Raw genomic sequence first — 21,444 nt, 5'->3', positions numbered from 1 at the left:
AGTCTCATCCCTAAATTGGTGGGGAAGGGGGGTAGACTTCAATATATTATAAACTGCTCCACATGTGGGGACAGCCTTCCTCCCCACCCATGAAATTAGCTTGCTGACTTTTCGTCCGGGCGTGGATGACCATGAAGTCGAGCGCCCCTCACGTCAAATCATCATCATCATCCCGTGGTGGAATGATGAATGTAACTTGACTCTCGGAGCCAAGTGCACAGTTTTCTGGAAAGTCAGACACCATTCATCTACAGAAAACCTTTGTGCCTTCAGATCTGTGAGAGCATAAGTGGGGTGACTGGTAAAATAACAGAACAGGAACTCCTGGAAGAAATTTGCAATTTCCATTAATAGGTCCACTTCCACTGCGCAAGTTTGCAACTCAGTAAGACTGATTTCAGGCAAGGGCAGCACACCTCCCCTTACACCCTTGTTGAGAAATGATGTTTTAGTCGATGCACCTAAAGATATGGCTCAGGCTTTAGCTGAGCACCTTTTTACTTTCAGTGCATCATTAGACAATCTCCTGCATTCCAGGTGTTTCATAGGACTGTGGAGATGAGGAGGCTCTGCTTCTCTTCTAGTGTAATGAGGTCAAAATGTTCCATTCTCCCTGGGGGGACTGGAATCAGCTCTGTCTGCAGCCAGACACACTGCTCCAGGACCAAATCAAATTCATTATGCCATGCTCTGTCGTCTGTGCCCTTCTATCTTGTTTCAATCAGATCTCGTTTGATGGACAGTACTGCACGTCTTGGAAGGAGGCAATATGAATTTGATTATGGAAACCATGCAAGGATTTTATTGATCATAACAGTCTTTGGAGTGTAGCGCTTACCAGTTTTATGGATAGGACTCTTGAGTGCATGGTCAACCACCTGCTAGTCAGCGTCATCAAATCGTGAGGTCACCTGTGTCACTCCCAGTGCTGTTTCAGGTGCTACCATTGCGCTCTTCAGAACTTAATTCTGCTGAAGACAGTGACACAGGATTCCTTTTTGTGCCAAAATCATTTAATTGTGTGTGGTTTCTTTTTTTTTTTTTTAAACCTCAAAAAAGTTTAAGGCTCCACTTAAAGTAAGACAGGCTTTGCTAACTTCATGAATGAGGATGATATGGACATCTGCCACTCCTTATCCAGTCCTCCTTGATGATGCTGTGTCTAATTGCTATGTTCAGGAGAATGAGATCACTCAAGGAAGTGTTCTTGTCACCTTATTTGCAGTAACTATCAGTGGCATCTCCTCTGTAGCCAGGAGCCCTGTTAAATACTGGTTGTGGATGGCTTCGCAGTCTTCTACTTATCCGCAAGGCAACTACAGCTGACTGTCAAGAGGCTGAAAGCTTGGACCAATAAAACTGGTTTAGGTTATCACCAGAGAAGACTGTGCATTAATTGTAACTGTACTCACCAGATTTTTAATCAACCAGAGATCACAGTGAGGTAGAACATATTTGAAGACACTGTGCTGTTTTTAAGCCTACTATTTGAGTTTAAATGAACTGGCTCTCACACCTGAAAAACCCACAAACAAAGGCCTTCAAATAATTGAATATTTCGAAATTCCTCAGAGGAAAGACACGGGGAGCTGACAGGTCCTGCCTCCTGCCATTTTATAGAGCATGACAGTGTAGTTTATGGATCAGCCCTTATTTCCTACCTGAAGATGTTAGATGCTGTCAGCCATGAGGGCTATATCTTTTTGGCCCAGCCCGGTTCAGAGTCTGTTTGCAACGGCTGGTTAACCGAACCTCTGGAGTCGGCAGCACCTCCTGGCTTGATAGGCCTTGAAAATCTTAGCATTACCTTAGACATTGGCACTTAGTATGGCTGTTCACATCAACTTTGAGCAGATGTTTAGGAATAGGCCTCACGTGACCAAGCCATTGGGGATAATGCTACTGACTGTTTTAGGGATCTTTATGAATCACACTTCTGAATGCACAACCATGGATGGAGCAAGTTGCCCCCCTTGGTGTCTTCATAGTCCCCGGAGAGATTTTAAACTTGGTGCAGTATAAGAAAACTGTTTTCTTTAATTTTAAGTATGTACCACAATTGTAAGATTGCTTTTACAGATTAATCCCAACAAGATAATGCCCTCACTGTTCAGTTTTTCCCCCTGATGGTGTTTTCAATGTGCACCTTTCAGCACAATTTACAAATTATGATGTGGAGTTGTACAGCATTATGATGAGACTGGGGTGGATTCTCAGGCATGATGGTTCAAGGTTTCTTGTCTGTTTTGACTTGCTTGGTGCATTAAAAGTGGTGCACCAAATGCAAATGATGTGCTGACTTTTCAGTGTGGTGCTGATTACCGTGATGTTGAGCACCCCACATCAATAATAATAATAATAATAATAATAAAGGAAAAGAATAGGCCTCCGGTATGTTCTGCCAGTCGTAAAAGGCGACGAAAAGAACAAACCACTAATAGGGGTAACCCCCCTTTTAGTGTGATTACTTGGTTCAGGACAGAACTAAAGAAGCCTCGGACAAGCGCCGTCATGGTCGGGGACGGCGCTTGAACCCTATGCCCGCCCACAATGGTAATGACACTGCTAGCCAACTGGAAAATGATTTAAATCCAAATAGAGGTGTTTTGCAGGATATGCTTCCTGCAACCACCCTAGAAGGAAAACAAAGACAGAGGATGAGATGGTCAGATGAAGTTAATCGACACCTCATGTTCTGTTATTACCAAGCAACAAACCTAGGAACCAACACAACTGGATACAGATCACAAGTATACACAACATTTATTACCAGATACCCAGAATTAAAATTTTTAACAGAACAACGTCTAGCTGATCAGATTCGTGTAATAATAAAAAATAACAGGATACCCCAGTCAGAATTAGAAAACATCAAACAACAAGTACAACAAATACTGGAACAAAATAATGTGCAATTAGAAGAAGAAGAAAATACAGTAATGGACTCAAACATCCCAGAGCAAACAAACAAAGAACAACACGCATCAATTAAACAATCAGAGGAAAATGAAATCTTAAGACAGCCACCAGCACAAGCACAAGTAGAACATGAAGTGACACACGTTAGATATAGAAGAAAAATTTCAGTTGACATATATAGAATACAAAGACACAAATACAGACATTAGACCATTCTTGCATAGACCACCAAATAGCCCACAAGTCGAAACAACAATAAAAACTATCAACACAATCATACACAACAAAATAAATGAATACACAACTATGGAAGAGTTACGACTACTGGTTTATGTAGGAGCACTCACTACACTAAATATACACACTAGGCAGAGATCAGAACCAACCAACACACAGAAGAAACCCACAAAACCAGCATGGCAACACAGGCTACAGATCAGAATAGAAAAACTGAGAAAAGACATTGGACAGCTAACACAATTTATAAGAAATGAAATATCAGACAAAAAACGAAAAAGGTTAGGTAAAATCTCACAACAAGAAGCAATAGAGCAATTAGATGAAAAGAAGCAAAAATTACAAGCTTTGGCGAAACGACTTAGAAGATACAAAAAAAGTGAAAATAGAAGGAAACAAAACCAAACATTCAACACAAACCAAAAGAAATTTTACCAAACAATAGATAACACACACATAAAAATAGACAATCCACCAAACATAAGAGACATGGAACACTTCTGGAGCAGCATATGGTCAAACCCGGTACAACATAACAGGCATGCACGGTGGATACAAGCAGAAACAGATACATACAAGATGATACCACAAATGCCTGAAGTGATAATTTTGCAACATGAAGTCACCCGAGCAATTAATTCTACGCACAATTGGAAAGCCCCTGGAAATGATAAAATAGCAAATTTCTGGCTAAAGAAGTTCACCTCAACACATTCACATCTAACTAAATTATTTAACAGTTACATTGCAGACCCATACATATTCCCTGATACACTTACACATGGAATAACTTATCTGAAACCTAAAGATCAAGCAGACACAGCAAACCCAGCTAAATATCGCCCCATAACATGCCTACCAACAATCTACAAAATATTAACTTCAGTCATTACACAGAAATTAATGACACATACAACACAGAACAAAATTATAAATGAAGAACAAAATGGCTGCTGCAAAGGAGCACGAGGATGTAAAGAGCAACTGATAATAGATACAGAGGTGACATATCAAGCTAAAACTAAACAAAGGTCTCTACACTACGCATACATTGATTACCAAAAAGCTTTTGATAGTGTACCCCACTCATGGTTACTACAGATATTGGAAATATACAAAGTAGATCCTAAATTGGTACAGTATCTAAACATAGTAATGAAAAACTGGAAAACCACACTTAATATCCAAACAAATTCAGATAATATCACATCACAGCCAATACAGATTAAGCGTGGAATATACCAAGGAGACTCATTAAGTCCTTTCTGGTTCTGTCTTGCTCTGAACCCACTATCCAACATGCTAAATAATTCAAATTATGGATATAATATCACTGGAACATACCCACACAAAATCACACATTTGCTATACATGGATGATCTAAAACTACTGGCAGCAACCAATCAACAACTCAACCAATTATTAAAGATAACAGAAGTATTCAGCAATGATATAAATATGGCTTTTGGAACCGACAAATGTAAGAAAAATAGCATAGTCAAGGGAAAACACACTAAACAAGAAGATTACATACTTGATAACCACAGCGACTGCATAGAAGCGATGGAAAAGACAGATGCCTATAAATACCTAGGATACGGACAAAAAATAGGAATAGATAATACAAATATTAGGGAAGAACTAAAAGAAAAATATAGACAAAGACTAACAAAAATACTGAAAACAGAATTGACAACAAGAAACAAGACAAAAGCTATAAATACTTATGCTATACCAATATTGACCTACTAATTTGGAGTAGTGAAATGGAGTAACACAGACCTAGAAACACTAAATACACTTACACGTTCGCAATGCCACAAATATAGAATACATCACATACATTCAGCAACAGAAAGATTCACATTAAGCAGAAAGGAAGGAGGAAGGGGATTCATCGACATAAAAAACCTACATTATGGACAGGTAGACAATTTAAGAAAATTCTTTCTAGAACGCGCAGAAACTAGCAAAATACACAAAGCAATTACTCATATAAATACATCGGCTACACCACTGCAATTTCATAACCACTTCTACAACCCTTTAGATCACATAACATCAACAGATACGAAGAAAGTAAATTGGAAAAAGAAAACACTTCATGGCAAGCACCCGTATCATCTAACAGAGCCACACATCGATCAAGACGCATCCGACACATGGCTAAGAAAAGGCAATATATACAGTGAGACAGAAGGATTCATGATTGCAATACAGGATCAAACAATAAACACCAGGTATTACAGCAAGCATATTATTAAAGATCCCAATACCACAACAGATAAATGCAGACTTTGTAAACAACAAATAGAAACAGTAGATCACATCACAAGCAGATGTACAATACTAGCAAATACAGAATACCCCAGAAGACACGACAATGTTGCAAAAATAATACATCAACAGCTTGCCTTACAACATAAACTTATAAAACAACACGTTCCTACATATAAGTATGCACCACAAAATGTACTGGAGAATGATGAATACAAATTATACTGGAACAGAACCATTATAACAGATAAAACAACGCCACATAACAAACCTGACATCATACTCACCAATAAAAAGAAGAAATTAACACAACTAATCGAAATATCCATACCCAATACAACAAATATACAAAAGAAAACAGGAGAAAAAATTGAAAAATACATCCAACTGGCTGAGGAAGTCAAAGACATGTGGCATCAGGATAAAGTTGACATCATACCAATTATACTATCAACTACAGGAGTCATACCACACAATATCCACCAGTACATCAATGCAATAGAGCTACATCCAAACGTATATATACAACTACAGAAATCAGTAATTATTGATACATGTTCAATTACCCGAAAGTTCCTAAATGCAATATAACACATTCCATACAGTTAAAAGGAAGTGACGCCTGATCAAGGTCCGCGTCACTTTCCATTTTTAACCAGACTTAACGCCTGAGAAAGTAAAGAATAATAATAATATCATTTACTCGTTCACTTTCTACCATGGTGTAATCTACTAGTACAACAATAGTCTACCTTAACTGCAGACCCAGCATTGGTTAGTCAGTAGTCAGCCAGGAAGTTGTATCTGTACTGTGTGTGTGTGTGTGTGTGTGTGTGTGTGTGTGTGTGTGTGCCAGTCTGAAACTTCACGGCAGATTAAAATTGTGTACTGGACTTACATTTGCCTTTTGCAGGCAAGTGCTCAACCAACTGAGCTACCCAAGTTTGACTGGCAACATGTCCTCATAGCTTTATCTTCGCAAGTATGTAATCTACTTTCCCGAGTTCACAGAACTTCTCTTACCTAGCACACAATTTTAATCTGCAAGGAAGTTTCGTATCGGCACACACCCTGCTGCAGAGTAGAAATTTCATTCTGGAAACATCCCCCAGGCTATGGTTAAACCATGTCTCCATAATATCCTTTCTTCCAGGAGTGCTATTCCTGCATGTTTCACGTAAGAACTTCTGTGAAGTTTTTCAAGGGAGGACATGAGGTATTTGTCGAGATAAAGCTGTGAGGATGGGTCAAGTGCTGTGCTTGGGCAGCTAAGTTGGTAGAGCACTTGCTTGCGAAAGGCAAAAGTTGAGTTTTAGTCTCAGTCTGGCACACAGCTTGAATCTGTCAGGACCCTTCCAGGGGACTCACAGCTCTTTTGTGAGTTTTAATTGTGGTGCACATGGGGCCCCAAGCTATTGCAGGCCATTCATCCGTCTTAGACTGCATTTTTTTTTTCTCCCTACATCCTCCTCCCTTCATCCTCGCTCCTTGTCTCCTACCCCCCCCCCCCCTTTCCACTCAGTGTTCTTACTTGTGTCAACCTGGCTATCCACCTTCTTTATTGTATTCCTTCTGGTTTTTGTTCTCCTTGCCTTTTATTTTTTACATTTCTTTTTTGGCGATTTTTGTGCCCCTTTGGGGTTCGACCTACTAAATTTTCTCTCCATAGTGTGATTCATTTGGGGAAGAACTACCTCTCTAGCATGTATGGTGTAGATTCATCTCCTCCCCTCCTTCCCTCTTTCCCCTCTCCCTTCCCCGCTGTAGCACCCTCCCCCCCCCCCTCCACTCCCCCCTCCTGTTTCAATAGGTCACTAGCATGGGTAGTCAGTCCATGTAGCACAGCAGTTACTCACCCGTCTGGATGAGCCTACTGACAACACAGAGATAGCACTCCAGACCTGACACCTGAGCTATTGCCTCCATGTGCATGCCTGGGAGTGGTTGTTTGCCATTCTGGAGCATTGGAACTCCTGAGAACAGCCATTGTGCCATAGGGGCCTTGCTGTGGCTGAGTGGCACTCACAGGGAGAGCCCTTGATCGGAGTGGGTGGTTCAAAAAACTGACCATTCTTCTATGGCCATCTCTTTAGTTGGTAGTGGATCATTTGATGGTGTTTCTTATGATGCTTTGGCCTTCACTTCCCTGGCTACTCCCTGGGGAGGAGGACCAGGCCCTCTGTCCTGGTGTGAAACTTTTCCCTGCTATCTGGTCTGCACAAGGACTGGCAGGGATATAGTCACCACCACCAAGCCATTATTTTTTATGGAAAATATTGAAACAAGTTTGGTGAAGAGGAGTATTTCAGTACATTTTTGTTTGTAGGACATCCGCAACTGTTCTGAAACATGATTGTGCTAAACAGATGCACCACAGCTGTAAAATACTTTGTCAACAAAATCTTACAGGACAGAAGTTGCTATACACTCTGCAGTTTTGGGGTATTAGCCCTCATTATCAAGCATATCTGAAGTCTGAAGTAAAACAACAGTTGTAACTCTTTTAAGTAATTGAGAAATGTTTTAAAAGAATTAAGATTGACATTTAGAACCTGAAAAACAGATAAAACATTGAACAATACCCTACCTATCAGCTGTTGGACATCATATTCACGCCCTAACAGCTAATAGCCAAGCATCTACTGTAGGGGGGACTATCAAATAACACCCTAAATTGTTTCTGCAAAGAACTCCAACTTTCAATTACAGCTTGAAATAATTCCTCTTGTCCCTGAATTGCCACTGGTAATGCGTACCATCTAAAACAATAAAGGCACCGTAGGACATTAGGAAGAAGTCGTGTGCTAAACCAAAGTTAAACGAAATAATGACATTGCACTGAAGAAAGTGCAAGTCAGCTTACAACCTGGCATGTCAAACGATGCTAAACACTTACATTTGATGCCAACACTTACTGCATTTGAAGATATTAATTTCCCCCAGGGGGTTCACAGTTCAGTTGTGAGTATGTGTGTGGCACACATGGTGCCCTGAGCTATTGCAGGCCATTCTTCCTTCCCTGGCTGCATTTCCTTCACTCTACCCGTCGCTCCCTATGCTCGCTCCCTCACCACTGCTCTCCCCCCCCACTGCTCTCCCCCCCCCCCCTCGATGATCTGATTTATGTCGACCTGGCTATCCCCCTGGTTCCTTGTATTGCTTGCAGTTTTGTTTCTCCTGCCTGTTGTCTTTCATCTTTTTTATATTTTTTGCCATTTAAGTTCCACTTGAGGTTAGACCACCACATCTAAATTTTCTGCTTTAGTGTGAGCCATTTGGGGAAGAACTCCCTCGCTAGTGTCTACAGTATGGATTCTCTTCCCCCTTCCTCCACCGCCATAGCCCCCTTCCACCCTGCTAGGTCACCAGCACATGTAGCCAGTCTGACTGGTTGAGCCCCCTGAAAACACAGGGATCACATTACTGGTACCTGAGCTGTTGCTTCCCCATGTAGGCCAAGGAGTGGCTGCTTGTCTTTCTGGAGCATCAGAACTGGCAATGCCCACTATGCCTGGCAGCCCTTGCTGGGGTTGGGTGGCAACCATGAGGAGAGTCTATGATCAGGGTAGGTGGTATCAGGGTGGACGGTGGGTGCATGAAGTGAAGTGTATCAAGCTGCAAAAATCTGGCTGTTCTCAAATGTTCTCTTGGGATGATGAAGGATCATTGAATGGTGCTTCGCATGACTCAGCAGCCTTCCCTTCGCTGGCTACATCGTGGGAAGAGAGCCAGGCTCACCATCTTAGGATGAAACACTTTCCCCGTTACCTCGTCTGTACTAGGACAGATTGGGACACATTCACTGTCACAAAGCCATTGTTTTTTGTGGAGAATATCGAGGACAAGTTTGGTGAAGTGACGTCTCTTGGTAAGATGTGGTCTGACTCCCTGTTGATCAAAGGTTCTTCTGCCATGCAGTCTGCAGCTCTTCATGCTTGTGATTGTCTTGGCAGTGTCCCAGTGTCTATTTCCCTTCACCAATCTCTGATGTGTCTCAGGGAATGATTTTCATAGGGACCTCATACTGCAAACTGATCAACTCTGGGCAACGCGGCGTTCATTTTGTTTGATGTGTGCAGAAGGGTTGTAAAGACAACTGCACTGTTACCGGTGCCTTCATCCCGGTTTTCAACAGGGATACCCTGCCAGAGAAGATCAAGGCTATGTGCTAGATATGTGACTTGAAGCTTAAGTCCCACTACCCATGACGTGCTTCCAGTGCTCGTGTTTCGGGCATATGTCTTCCCGCTGTACGGCGGACCCTCTGTGCGGTGACAGTGGACACCCACTCCATAAAGGAAGCCCCTGTGTTCCACCACCTGTGTGTGTCAACTGTCATGATCGCCATGCTCCTCATTCGTCAGATTGCCCAGCTTATGAGAGAGAAAATAAGATCAAAGAGTACAAGTCTCTGAATCGCCTGTTTTAGGCTGAGGCTCGCCAAAAATATGAGACTCCATCCGGTTTCACTTTCTTCATATTTTATGTCTGTTACATCCTTTCCCCCTCCAACCTCTTCCTTACCCCAACTCTGTCCCACTCTCCCTTCTCCTTCGCTGCAGTTCCCACACCATCCTTCCGGGAGCCGCTTCCCCTCCCTGACTGAAGAAGTGTCCCTCTTCTTCGGCACCTACCAGTGTGGGGGCTCCTCCACCCCATCTCCTCCTGCCTTCTGTCCCGGGATCCCTCTCACCGGCGTCTTTCACGCTGGAAGCCTGCTACCACAACTTGGCCACAAGGCACACCATCTGTGTGTCCCAAGGTCGCCTGCTGTCTTTCTTTTATGGATCTTGCAGAAGCCTGTACTCCCTCTGTGTCCTGCCTTCCTCCACTTCTGAAAGAGAGGAGGAGGAAGAAGAAGAAGAAGAAGAAGAAGAAGAAGAAGCGAAACATAAGTCCCGAGATAAGACCGCCCCTGGTGCCCCCAGAGGTGCTATCTCCCCCCTTCAACCTGAAGCTGGCATCTTATTTATGGATGTCACCCCATCCTTTTTTGTGACAACCACTGACCGAGTGACATGACCTCCCCTCAGCTTCTTTATGTCTAACCTGGATTGTTATGCATGATAATCCAGTAGAATTACAACAAAATCTATCATCGCCTACCAGAAATGCAAGGAGGACCATGGAATTATTTTCACCTGATATCCAGCACAGTAGCCAGTCCATTGTGGTGGGGCCACCATGTACCCTGTTGGTTGTAGCCCCCTGACTGCACAGGGATCGCTCTAGTGATGCCTGCACCGTTAACTCCCCACACATGACAAGGAGTAGATGCCCGTCATCCTGGGGCATCGGGACTCCGAGCAATGGCCATCCTGCCAGGTGGCCTTTGCTCCGGCTGGGTGGTACCCGTGGGGTAGGGCCCCTGGTCGGAGTGGGTGGCATGGGGGCATATGACGTGCAATGAAGCGTACCATGTCATCACTTGCTGGTGGTCAAATGCCAGCAGCCTCTAAGCATTCCAAGTCTCAGTATAATGCAAGGAAGTATGATCCTAAATCAATCGCCTCCCTGGCCACACCATGGGAGGAATGCCAGGCTAAGAATGGCAGCGAACCTTGAAGCATCAGTTTTTTGTAGAGCATTTAGAGGACAAGTTTGGGGAGGTGGAGGGCTTGGCCAAAATGCAGTCAGGGTCAGTCTTGACAAAAACAGCATCCTCTGCCCAGTCAAGGGCATTACTCACTCATGACAAGCTGGAGGATGTTTCTGTTACCATCACTGCTCATAAGAGCTTAAATATGGTCCATTGTATTATATTCCACAGGGATCTTCTTTTGCAGTCTGACTACGAGCTGCACGACAGCTTAGAGTGACAAGGAGTTCATTTTGTCTGGCGCATCCATTGGGGTCCGAGGGATAATCAGGTTGCCGCCAGTGCTTTCATCTTGGCCTTCCAGGGTGACATATTACCCGAGAAGGTCAAGGTGATGGTCTACCACTATGGTGTCAAGCCATATATCCCTGCCCCAGTGTGGTGCTTTAAGTGCTAGAAGTTAGGCCATATGTCTTCCCGCTGTACTTCCAGCATCGCATGTCGAGATTGTGGACGTCCATCCCATCCCAATACTCCATGTGCCTCACATCCCCTCTGTGTCAACTGCGGAGAGCATAATTTCCCTGCTCACCAGACTGCAGGATTTTGCAGTGAGAAAGAAAAATCATGGAAAAGAAGACCCTGTACCGACTGACCTGCACAGAGGCCAAGAGGAAATTTGAGTGCCTACATCCTGTGGCTATGACCTCCTCTTATACCACCGCTACGAGAACAGTTGTAGCCATATCAGTTCTGCGAGTTCCAGTCGGCTCTCAGAGCTGGAAGACTACAGCTGCCCCTGTTGGTGGGGGCCTCTTCCCTCCCTGCTGGTCCCTCACCACCTACCTCGGGAGCACTGTCCCCCCACCCATTGGGGACACCAGTCCCTACTTCTCAGCCAGAGAAGCGTAAGTCTTCTTTGGCTCCTCTCACTAGGAAGGGATCCCTTGGGTCACTCCCTCCCCACGTTTCTGCTAGTGGGAAAGATGACATCTGCCAGCTGATGAAATGCCCAAAAGCAGCTGGTCGTAGGGCTTCATGTTCATCCTCAGTCCTGGAGACTGAATCAGTGAAGCTCTCCCAACCAGAGAAACCCAAGGATCAGCGAGAGACATTCAGAAAGAAGACCCCGAAGACCAAGGGAATTGCAGTGGCACCCACACCACCGCTGCCTACACGCTTTGTGTCTGAGGATGAGATGAAGATTCCTGGTGTCTGCTGAGGGCCTACATCTTGCCAGACTCTCAGACACAATGGATATAGCCTGTTCAGGAAATAAGTCGGTGACAGCAGGTGACCCTAAGGTGTAGACTATCTCATTGAGTGTTTCATGCCTTCCCAGTCTAACGATCATGTCATTCTCCAGTGAAATTGCTGTGGTATTTTCCACCATCTGGCTGGGCTACGGCAACTGTTAAACTTCACCTGCTTTCTGCATTGCCCTCCAGGAAACCTGGTTCCCAGCAATGCGGCCCCTGCCCTTCATAGCTACAGGGGATATTACAAGAACCGTAGCGAGTATAATAGTGTGTCAGGTGGAGTTTGGGTTTATGCCCTGAACTCAGTATGAAGTGAACCTGTGCTTCAAACTCCTCTTGAAGCTGTGGCTGTCAGGATACGGACAACACAGGAAATAACTGTCTGCAACGTATATCTCCCTCAAGATGGTGTGGTACCCCGAATATATTGGCTGCACTGGTTGATCAACTCTCTAAACCTATCGTACTTTTGGGAGATTTTTACACCCATAACCTCTGTGGCGTGGCACCATACTTACTGGCTGTGGCTGAGGTGTCTAAAATTTACTGTCCCAACATGACCTATTCCGCTTAAATACTGGGGCCACCACACATTTCATTGTGGCTCATGGTAGTTAATCAGCCATTGATTTATCAATTTGCAGCCCAGGACTCCTCCCATCTATCCATTGGAGAGCACATGACGACCTGTGTAGTTTGGACAACTTCCTCATCTTCCTATCATTCCCCTGGTACCATGCCCATGGATGCGTACACAGATGGACTTTAAGCAGACTGGGTAGCCTTCACCTCTGCTGTCACCATTGAATCTGCATGTGATGCCATCGATGTTGTGATTGAGCAAGTCACTACAACGATAATTTCTGCAGCAAAAAACTCGATCCCTTGTTCTCTAGGGAGTCCTCGGTTTGTGATTGAGCAAGTCACTACAATGATAATTTTTGCAGCAAAAAATGCGATCCCTTGTTCTCTAGGAAGTCCCCAGTGAAAGACAGTCCCTTGGTGGTTGCTGGAAGTCGCTGAGGCAATTAAAGATCGTCAACGAGCTCTACAGCAACATAAGCGGCATCCTTCCCTAGAGCACCTAACAGCCTTTAAGTGCCTCCGTGTCTGCATTCACCTGCTTATAAAACGATGGAAATAGTAGTGTTGGGAGAGGTACGTGTCGACCATTGGGTGCCATACGTCACCTTCCCAAGTCTGGACGAAGATCAGAAGTCTTTTTGGGTACCAGACCCCAACAGGTGTCCCTGGCTTTAACATCAATGGCATGCTCTCTATTGATGCAAACGTGATTGCTGAGCACTATCCTCGAGCCTCTGCATCGGAGAAGTACCTTCCAGCCTTTCACACCCTCAAACTGCAGATGGAAAGGAAAGTCCTATCGTTCACTGCACACCACAGTGAACCCTATAACACCCCATTTACAGAGTTGGAGCCCCTCAGCACCCTTGCACATTGCCCCAATACAGCTCCTGGGCCGGATCAGATCCACAGTCAGATGATTAAACATCTCTCATCTGACTACAAGCGACATCTCCTCGTCATCTTCAACCAAATCTGGTGCGATGGCATCTTTACATCGCAATGGCTCGAGAGCACCATCATTCTGGTGCTAAAACTCAGATAGCTATCAGCCTCACCGGCGTTCTCTGTAAGCTGCTGGAATGTATGGTGTGTCGGTGGTTGGATTGTGTCCTGGAGTCATGTGGCCTACTGGCTCCACGTCAGGGAGGCTTCCACCAGGGTTGATCTACCACTGATAATCTTGTGTCACTCGAGTCTACCATCCAAACAGCCTTCTCCAGACACCAACACATGGTTGCTGTCTCTTTTGACTTACATAAAGCATACGACGCAACCTGGCATCATCATATCCTTACCACATTGTTTGAGTGGGCCCGCTCCAGATTTTTATCCAAAACTTCCTGTCGCTTCGTACTTTCCATGTCCAAGTTGGTGCCTCCCTTAGCTCCCCCCATATTTGGGAGAAGGGCATTCTGCAGGGTTCCGTATTGAGTGTGTGTCTATTTTTAGTGGCCATCAACAGCCTAGGAGCAGCTGTAGGGCCATCGGTCTCCTCTTCTCTGTATGTGGATGACTTCTGCATTTCATATTGCTCTTCCAGTACTGGTGTTGCTGAGTGGCGCCTACAGGGAGCCATTCACAAGACGCAGTCATGGGCTCTACCCCATGGTTTCCAGTTTTCAGTCACGATGTCATGTGTCATGCACTTTTGTCAGTGTCGTACCATTTATCTGGAACCTGAACTTTATCTTAATGATGATCCACTCACTGTAGGTATTGATTCTTAGGACTGGTTTTCGACGCCCTATTGACTTGGCTACCTCACCTTTGTCAGCTAAAGCGGGAGTGCTGGCAGCACCTCAAGCTCTCCGCTTCCCGAGCTCTGCATATCGCTCTAAGCTGCTGCAGCTCTACAGAGCCCTTGTTCAATTCTGCCTTGACTATGGGAATCTGGTTTAGAGTTCGGTGGCACCCTCAGCGTTGCGTTTCCTAGACCCAGTGCACCACTATGGTGTTAGCCTAGTGGCAGCAGCTTTTAGAACGAGTCTGGTGACCAATGTCCTGGTGGAGGCCAGAGTCCCTCCATTGCAGAACCAATGTGCACAACTGCTCGCCAGTTATGTTGCATACATTCGTAGTTATCCTGTGCATCTGAATTACCATCTCCTTTTCCCACCTGTGGCAGTTCATCTCCTGCGTCGGCAGCCCAGGTCAGGGCTCACGATTGCGGTTCGTGTGTGATCCCTTCTCTCCGAACTGGAGTCCTTCCCTTAACCACCTCTACTTGAGGTCCATTCACTTACACGGCCATGGTGTACACCTCGGCCAAAGCTTCGTCTGGACTTTTGCATGTCCCTAAGGACTCCGTTAACCCCACCGCTCTCTGCTGTCACTTCCTCTCGATTCTCGACGTGTTCCGTGGCTCTGAAGTTGTTTACACTGCTTGATGGCTGATGGTAATGTTGGCTTCACCTATGTTCACAGAGGCCATATTGAGCAGCATTCCTTGCCCGCTGGCTGCAGTATATTCACTGCAGAGCTTGTGGCCATATGTCGTTCACTTCAGTACATCCTTTCCTGTTATGGTGAGTCATTTCTTTTCTGTTATGACTCCCTGAGTAGCTTACAAGCTATCGACCACTGCTACCCTCGCCATCCTTTGGTAGTAAACATCCAGGACTCCATCTCTGACCTCGAACGGTCTAGTCGTTAAGTGGTGTTTGCATGGAACCCCGGGACACGTCGAAATCCCAGACAATGAACCTGCTGACAGGCTACACGGAAACTGCTCCTGGAGATGAGCATCTCTGAAACTGACCTGCATTCTGTCTTACACTGTAAGGTTTTTCGGCTTTGGCAGTCTGAGTGGCATAACAGTATGCACAATGTGTGTCATTAATTAGACTGTGAATGTGTGGAAGTCTTCTCTGCGGGCTTCTCGCAGGGAATCAGTTGTCTTTTGTAGACTCCGCACTGGCCACGTGTGGCTCACACATGGCTACCTCCTCCATCGCGGGTTCGAACCTCAGTATTGCTGTGGCTCCCAAATGACAGTCGTCCACCTCTTGCTGGACTGCCGACTTTTAGCCGCTCTGTGGTGGACTTTTTTTAACTTTACCAGCACCCTGCCTTCAGTGTTGGATGACAATTCCTCAACAGAAACTTAAGTTTTAAGTTTTATTCGTGAGGGTGGGTTTTATCATTTGATCTGAATTTTAGCACATGTCGTTTGTCCCTCTGTATCCTCCACCTTAGGGCTTTTAGGGTGGAGGTTTTAATGTGTTGCAGAGTGGCTGGCTTCTCATTTTTTATTCTCGTGGTCAGCCAGCTATGGTAATCTGCTTTCTTGTTTTTAACCTCTTCTCTCTGTTTCTTGTGGCTCTCTATGGGTTTCTTGTCCTGTTTTGTCCATTGTAGTGTTTGTTGTCCTTCTGTCATTCTTCTGGTTCTTCCTTTCTCCTGATATTGTGCCGTATGTCTTCTTTGTTTTCTTCTTTCCCTTGGGTTATTGTTCTACTGGGAACAAGGGACCGATGACCTCGCAGTTTGATCCCTTTCCCATCCTTTGAAACCAACCAGCCAACCGACCTGTACCTTCTTAGTGATGGTTCTCCTAGTGCCGTCTGTGGCACTTTCTCTGCCACTGATCTTTCACTTACATCCTCTCCTCTTCTTCCTTCGTTACACTGGTGACCACACAATGACCTTTGGATAGTGACCACTTCCCTGTGCCTCATGTTCCCTTCCCACATCCCAATGACCAGGTTCCCAGCTGGGCTTTCCATGTGCTGATTGGCCTCTGTATACCTCCCAGTTTATATTTGCACATTCTTTGTCAGTTTGTATTGATGAAGTCATTTGTGATTTGTCTGATAAGATAATTTGCATTGCTGGCATTGCTGTTCTTCGCTCAATGGGGCCTGTTCACTGTTGGCCAATTCTGTGGTGGAGTATGGCCATTGCCACCACTGTCCTTGATCGCCATTATGCTTTGCGACATCATAAGCAACATCCATCCTCTGCCTGTCTCATTGCTTTTAAACATCTTTGTGCCAAAGCTCATTACTTAATCAAACATAGCAAGTGGGCATGTTGGAAATGCTGTGTCTCCTCCCTAAGTTCTTCTGTGCCTATGCCACAGGTGAAGGCTACACTCCACACTCTCGTAGGTTGTCAGCGACAGTCTCAAATCTCAGGACCTTTTATCTCCTTACCAGTGTCTCTTTCAGGGATGGGGAGGGGATTAGTGGGGGGGTAGTCTCCGATTGATCATCTGCGTCTTTGGAAACAGCAGTTCTGCAGTCCTTTCCTCAATGCCGTCATCTTGTTGCAGTTTACTTCAGTCTTTGTAAGACTTGGCACCATAACGTCCTACTTAAGCTCCACGAGTGGGATCTTCATGGGCCCCTCCAGATTTTGATTCACTATTTCTTGTCGCACCAATCGTTCCTAGTTTGGTTTGGCACCATTCTCAGCTTTCTGCAGACCCAGGAGAATGGCATTCCATGGGGCTGCGTGTGAAGTGTCCTTTTTCTCATCACTATTAATGGACTTTTGGCTTCCACTGGACCATTCGTCGGCCCTGTTCTGTATGTGGATGATCTCTGTAAGTGGGCTAACTCCCACCTGGTGGCCTCTGCAGAGTGACAAATCCAGGATCCATCCGGTATGCTTCAGCATGGACACTCTTGCATGGTTTTAATTTCTTTCCCCTTAAATAGATGGTGGTTCACTTATGACGTGCTGTGATCTACCTCTATGCACAGTGTCTGGCATGGTCCCCCTGTTCTGTTTCTTGAATCTTCTTTTTGAAACAAGCTTACTTGTTTGCCCCAGATCCACCGTCTGAAGGTTGGCTATTTTTGTAAACTCTATGTTCTTCGCTTCCTTGCCCAGGCCTCTTGAGATGCAGATCGTTTGACTCTTTTCGGCCTTTATCGGGCATAAGTTCTGTTTCAGACCAGGTTCCCATTGTGGTATCCATTTAGCCTCTGATGCCTTTCACCCTAGGTTGACACAGGATCCCTTCTCTTTCAGTTTGGTGGTCCCAGCTCCTGTTCCCTATCCAATCATTATCCGCTCTTCTCCTGCTAACCTCTCCTATTCTATTCTTTTCGCAGCTTTGGAACGTCAGTCGCTCACTGCCTGCCCTTATATAGGTTTACGGATTGGGCTCCATCTCGCTTCTCTCCTCCACAATTTCCATCTTCCGTCCTTGCCCTCTTCTCCACATACTCTACCGACCTCCTGCCCTTGGTTAGACACCAGATTTGGAAGGATCTCTTCTGGGATCTGAAAGTCTCCACTGCTCCAGTTATGTTCCATCGTTTGTTCTGCTTACTCCTATTGGAGTCTCGGGATGCTGTTGTCTTTTACAGCGATGCCTGTAAATCCGCCAGTCACATGGGATATGCTGTCAGGTCTTCTGTTGGCATGGAATAAGATTTCCTGCCTGCCATGTGTGGAGTGTTTACTGTGGAACTAATGGGCATCTATTGGCCCCTCTGCTTTATCAGACGGTCCTCTCTCCCTTGAGTTTTCTTACATACAGTCTCAATGAGTGGTCTTCAGGTTATTGCTCGGTGTTTCTCCCAGCACTTCTTTGTCTTTGCCATTCATTTTCCCGGGTGTTAGCAGATGACCCTCACATGGTGATTCTGTCATTAGTTCTCTACGCGAAAGAGGTTTGTTCCCTGAGGTTTAAGTACCTGAATTTTCCTCTGTAATTGGAGTACCTCAGTTTGTGTTGGCATTAGTTATGGAGGCTTTGGCCTTGCCTCCACTCAGGCTAGATTCTCACCCCCCCCCCCCACCCTCGCTCCCCTACGTTTTTTTTTACCTTGTGGGCCATTTTGTTTCCCCTTTTCTTATGTATTCTTTCTGTGGTGGTGTTCCCATTTTGTCATGATCATGGTATGGTGTGGGGACCAGGAAGGGTCGGTGGCAGGACTGATGCCCCAATGCACTTAGCATCCCTGGGTCGCTCCTGCTCTCATCGTGTCCCCCTCCCCCCCCCCCCCCTCCTGCCTGCCCCATCTTCCTCCCCCTCCACTTTCTGTTCTTTACTTTTCACTGGACTGTGCTGTTTGTATAGTTCCTACCTTCGTTTTTGTCACATTAGATCATGTGACTGATGAACTCGCTGTTTTGTTCCCTCCTCCAATTGACCAACCAGTTTTTGCCAGGGAATTTCATATTAATGCACACTGTACTGGAGAGTCAAACTTTCATTCTCTGCCAATCTGTTGATTATGCTCTGTGCTTTCTGTTAATGCTGTTAATACTCAATCAATGCAAGAAGGGTGCCATCAATGCTACAATGCATTCTGATTTTGGCATTTACACATTCAAAGGGCTAATTAAGGTTGAAAAATAAATTATCTGCATAAATTAGGTTGTTCAGCTGTTCCGGGATTTCATTTGTGAGGTATTTTATTATTTTCTCTGTAGAGAATTCGTCACAAAAACCAAGCTGATAGGCTATTAATAAGTTCTGCTTAGTTAAAAGGTAGCATTCCTCGGTATCTAAAGTGGGCCATGTTCTCAAACAGTTTTGAATAGGCTGTTGAGTAGGTCTATTATTACAATGGCAAGTCTTGGATAGAATATCAGTATGGGAAAGATAGATTGCTACTCACCTCATGGAGGAAGCTTTGAGTCACAGACAGGAACAATGAAAAAGACTTCATACTTTTAAGTTGAGGATTCTGTGATACATCAGAATGTGTCCTGCCTACGGATTCCTTCAGCCAGATTGTCGTAAATTGTTTTTTTCCCTAGTTCTATTGATTACATCCTTGTTAGTAGTTCTATGTAACTGTGTAATCTTCGGCATTCTCCTGCAGCACTACATTTCATAAGCTTCTATACTTTTCTTATCTGTTCTGGGTATCATCCACATCCACATTCACTTCCACACAAGACTAAATTCCGGAAAATACCTTCAGAAAAAAGTTTCTAACTCATTAATTTTATATTCATCGTTACCAAATTTCTATTTTTGAGCAGCACTTTTCCTGCTATTGCTAGTCTGTATTTTGTGTCGTCTCTACTTTGCCCATCATTAATTGTTTTGCTGTCTAACTAACAAAAATCTTGTGCTGTTGTCTCATTTGCTTTCTAATTCACTCAGCATCACATTATTTGACTAAATTCAATTACTCTTATTTCATGTTTATTGATACTTCATAACCTCTTTTGAGGACCTTTTCTATTCAGTTCAGCTGATCTTAAAAGTCCTTTGTCATATGACAGAATTACAGTGTCTTCAGCAACCCTCAACATTTTTGTTTTGTCTCCTTGAACTTAAATTCCCTTTCCAATTTTTTTCCTCTTTCCTTTAGTGTTTGAACAAAGTGCAGATCGTACAGTATGGAGGATTGGCTACAATCTTTTCTCACTACCTTCTTAACAATTGGTAGCATATTTAAATCTGTTGGGAATATGCCATGAATCATTGCTTGATTACAATTATATCTTAGGAGTTATTCTCTCAAGTGAGCACTACCAGTAACACCATTGAAGCCTGTAGAATTAGTGATGTTTAGTAACTTGATGAATTTTGTAATCTTCTGAGGGGTTGTACTTTGCCATTGACAATGTTAGATCATTATCAGTGATAAGCCCTTATATTTCTAGTACTTTCTTTCTTGAGAATGATGGTTATGTGAATTAACACAGTTTGTTTTGTCTTTTTTTTCCAGCAAAGAGCAGACATTAAATCTCTCTGGTAGTGAAATGTGCTATGTTGTTCAAACATGGAAGGATCCTGAAGTACCAGTAAATATGTTTTTGCAATTGAGGTCATGTGAAACCAATCGAACTGCTGTGTGCCAGTTACGACCACCATGGTATGTGGCTGATAATGTGTTAACTCGATGTATTTTCAGTATGTAACAGAAAAGTTATTAGAATGACTGTATTCAAGAACAAGTTCATTTGATATTGTAGTCACTGCATGAGTAGCATGAAATACACATGCCAAATGTGGGTCTTAAGTAGGCTACATTGTTACTTGCTTTTCTAATGTTATCCTACTTATATAATTTTCAGTCAGAGTGAAGAATGCATTGGCCAAGGTCTTGGACACTTATTTAGATGAGTAAAGTTACAAACCTGGTGCTGATTCCATTAAATTTCTTCTCCAGCTGTTCTGCATCTAATAATGTTGCTGTATTTCAAATGTTAAATTCTTCACTCAGTTATGTTTAGATCACCATGTAATGGAGATGTTGAGTTGCAGACAGGCACACTAAAAAGATTGCTAACCAAGGAAGCTTTCAACCAAAAGGCCTTCTTCTGAATTGACACTATACACAAAAACATTTACGCAAACACAACTACCACACATACGACCACTGTCTCTGGCTGGCTTGGCCTTTCTGTCTAATTCAGAAGGCCTTTTTTTCCAAAAACTTCCTTGTTTAGCAGTCTTTCTCAAGTTGTGATGAAGCAAGCTGGGTTGTTTTTACTTCCCCTCTTGTTTTACAATCTGCCTCCTTAAAATTCTTTTTTTCATTTTTGACTAATTTCCATTAACATACGTGAGTATAATATGCATTTCCGTAAAAGAGAAAGGTTGGTCCTCAGTCTTAAAGAAGATAGCACCAGATCTAATTTTGTGCTTAGTTTTATGTATGTAATTGATTTCCTAATTTATTTTGACTATTCCTAGTTAATATCTTC

General features: G+C 44.1%; 1 protein-coding gene across 1 annotated transcript in view; it reads left to right on the top strand.

Annotated features, from left to right (window-relative positions):
* The window catches only part of LOC126203738 (DNA replication ATP-dependent helicase/nuclease DNA2-like), a 156,442-nt gene that overhangs the window by 30,144 nt on the left and 104,854 nt on the right, over positions 1-21,444 (top strand). The window contains exon 5 of the mRNA XM_049938106.1: positions 20,463-20,609. Within this exon, the coding sequence (XP_049794063.1) occupies positions 20,463-20,609 (147 nt within the window). The remainder of the gene's footprint in view (positions 1-20,462; positions 20,610-21,444) is intronic.

Source organism: Schistocerca nitens, chromosome 9 (genome assembly GCF_023898315.1).
Source record: "Schistocerca nitens isolate TAMUIC-IGC-003100 chromosome 9, iqSchNite1.1, whole genome shotgun sequence".
Taxonomy (NCBI): Eukaryota; Metazoa; Arthropoda; class Insecta; order Orthoptera; family Acrididae; genus Schistocerca; species Schistocerca nitens.
Note: the sequence above shows the minus strand (reverse complement) of the source record. Positions and strands in the feature narration are given on the sequence as shown.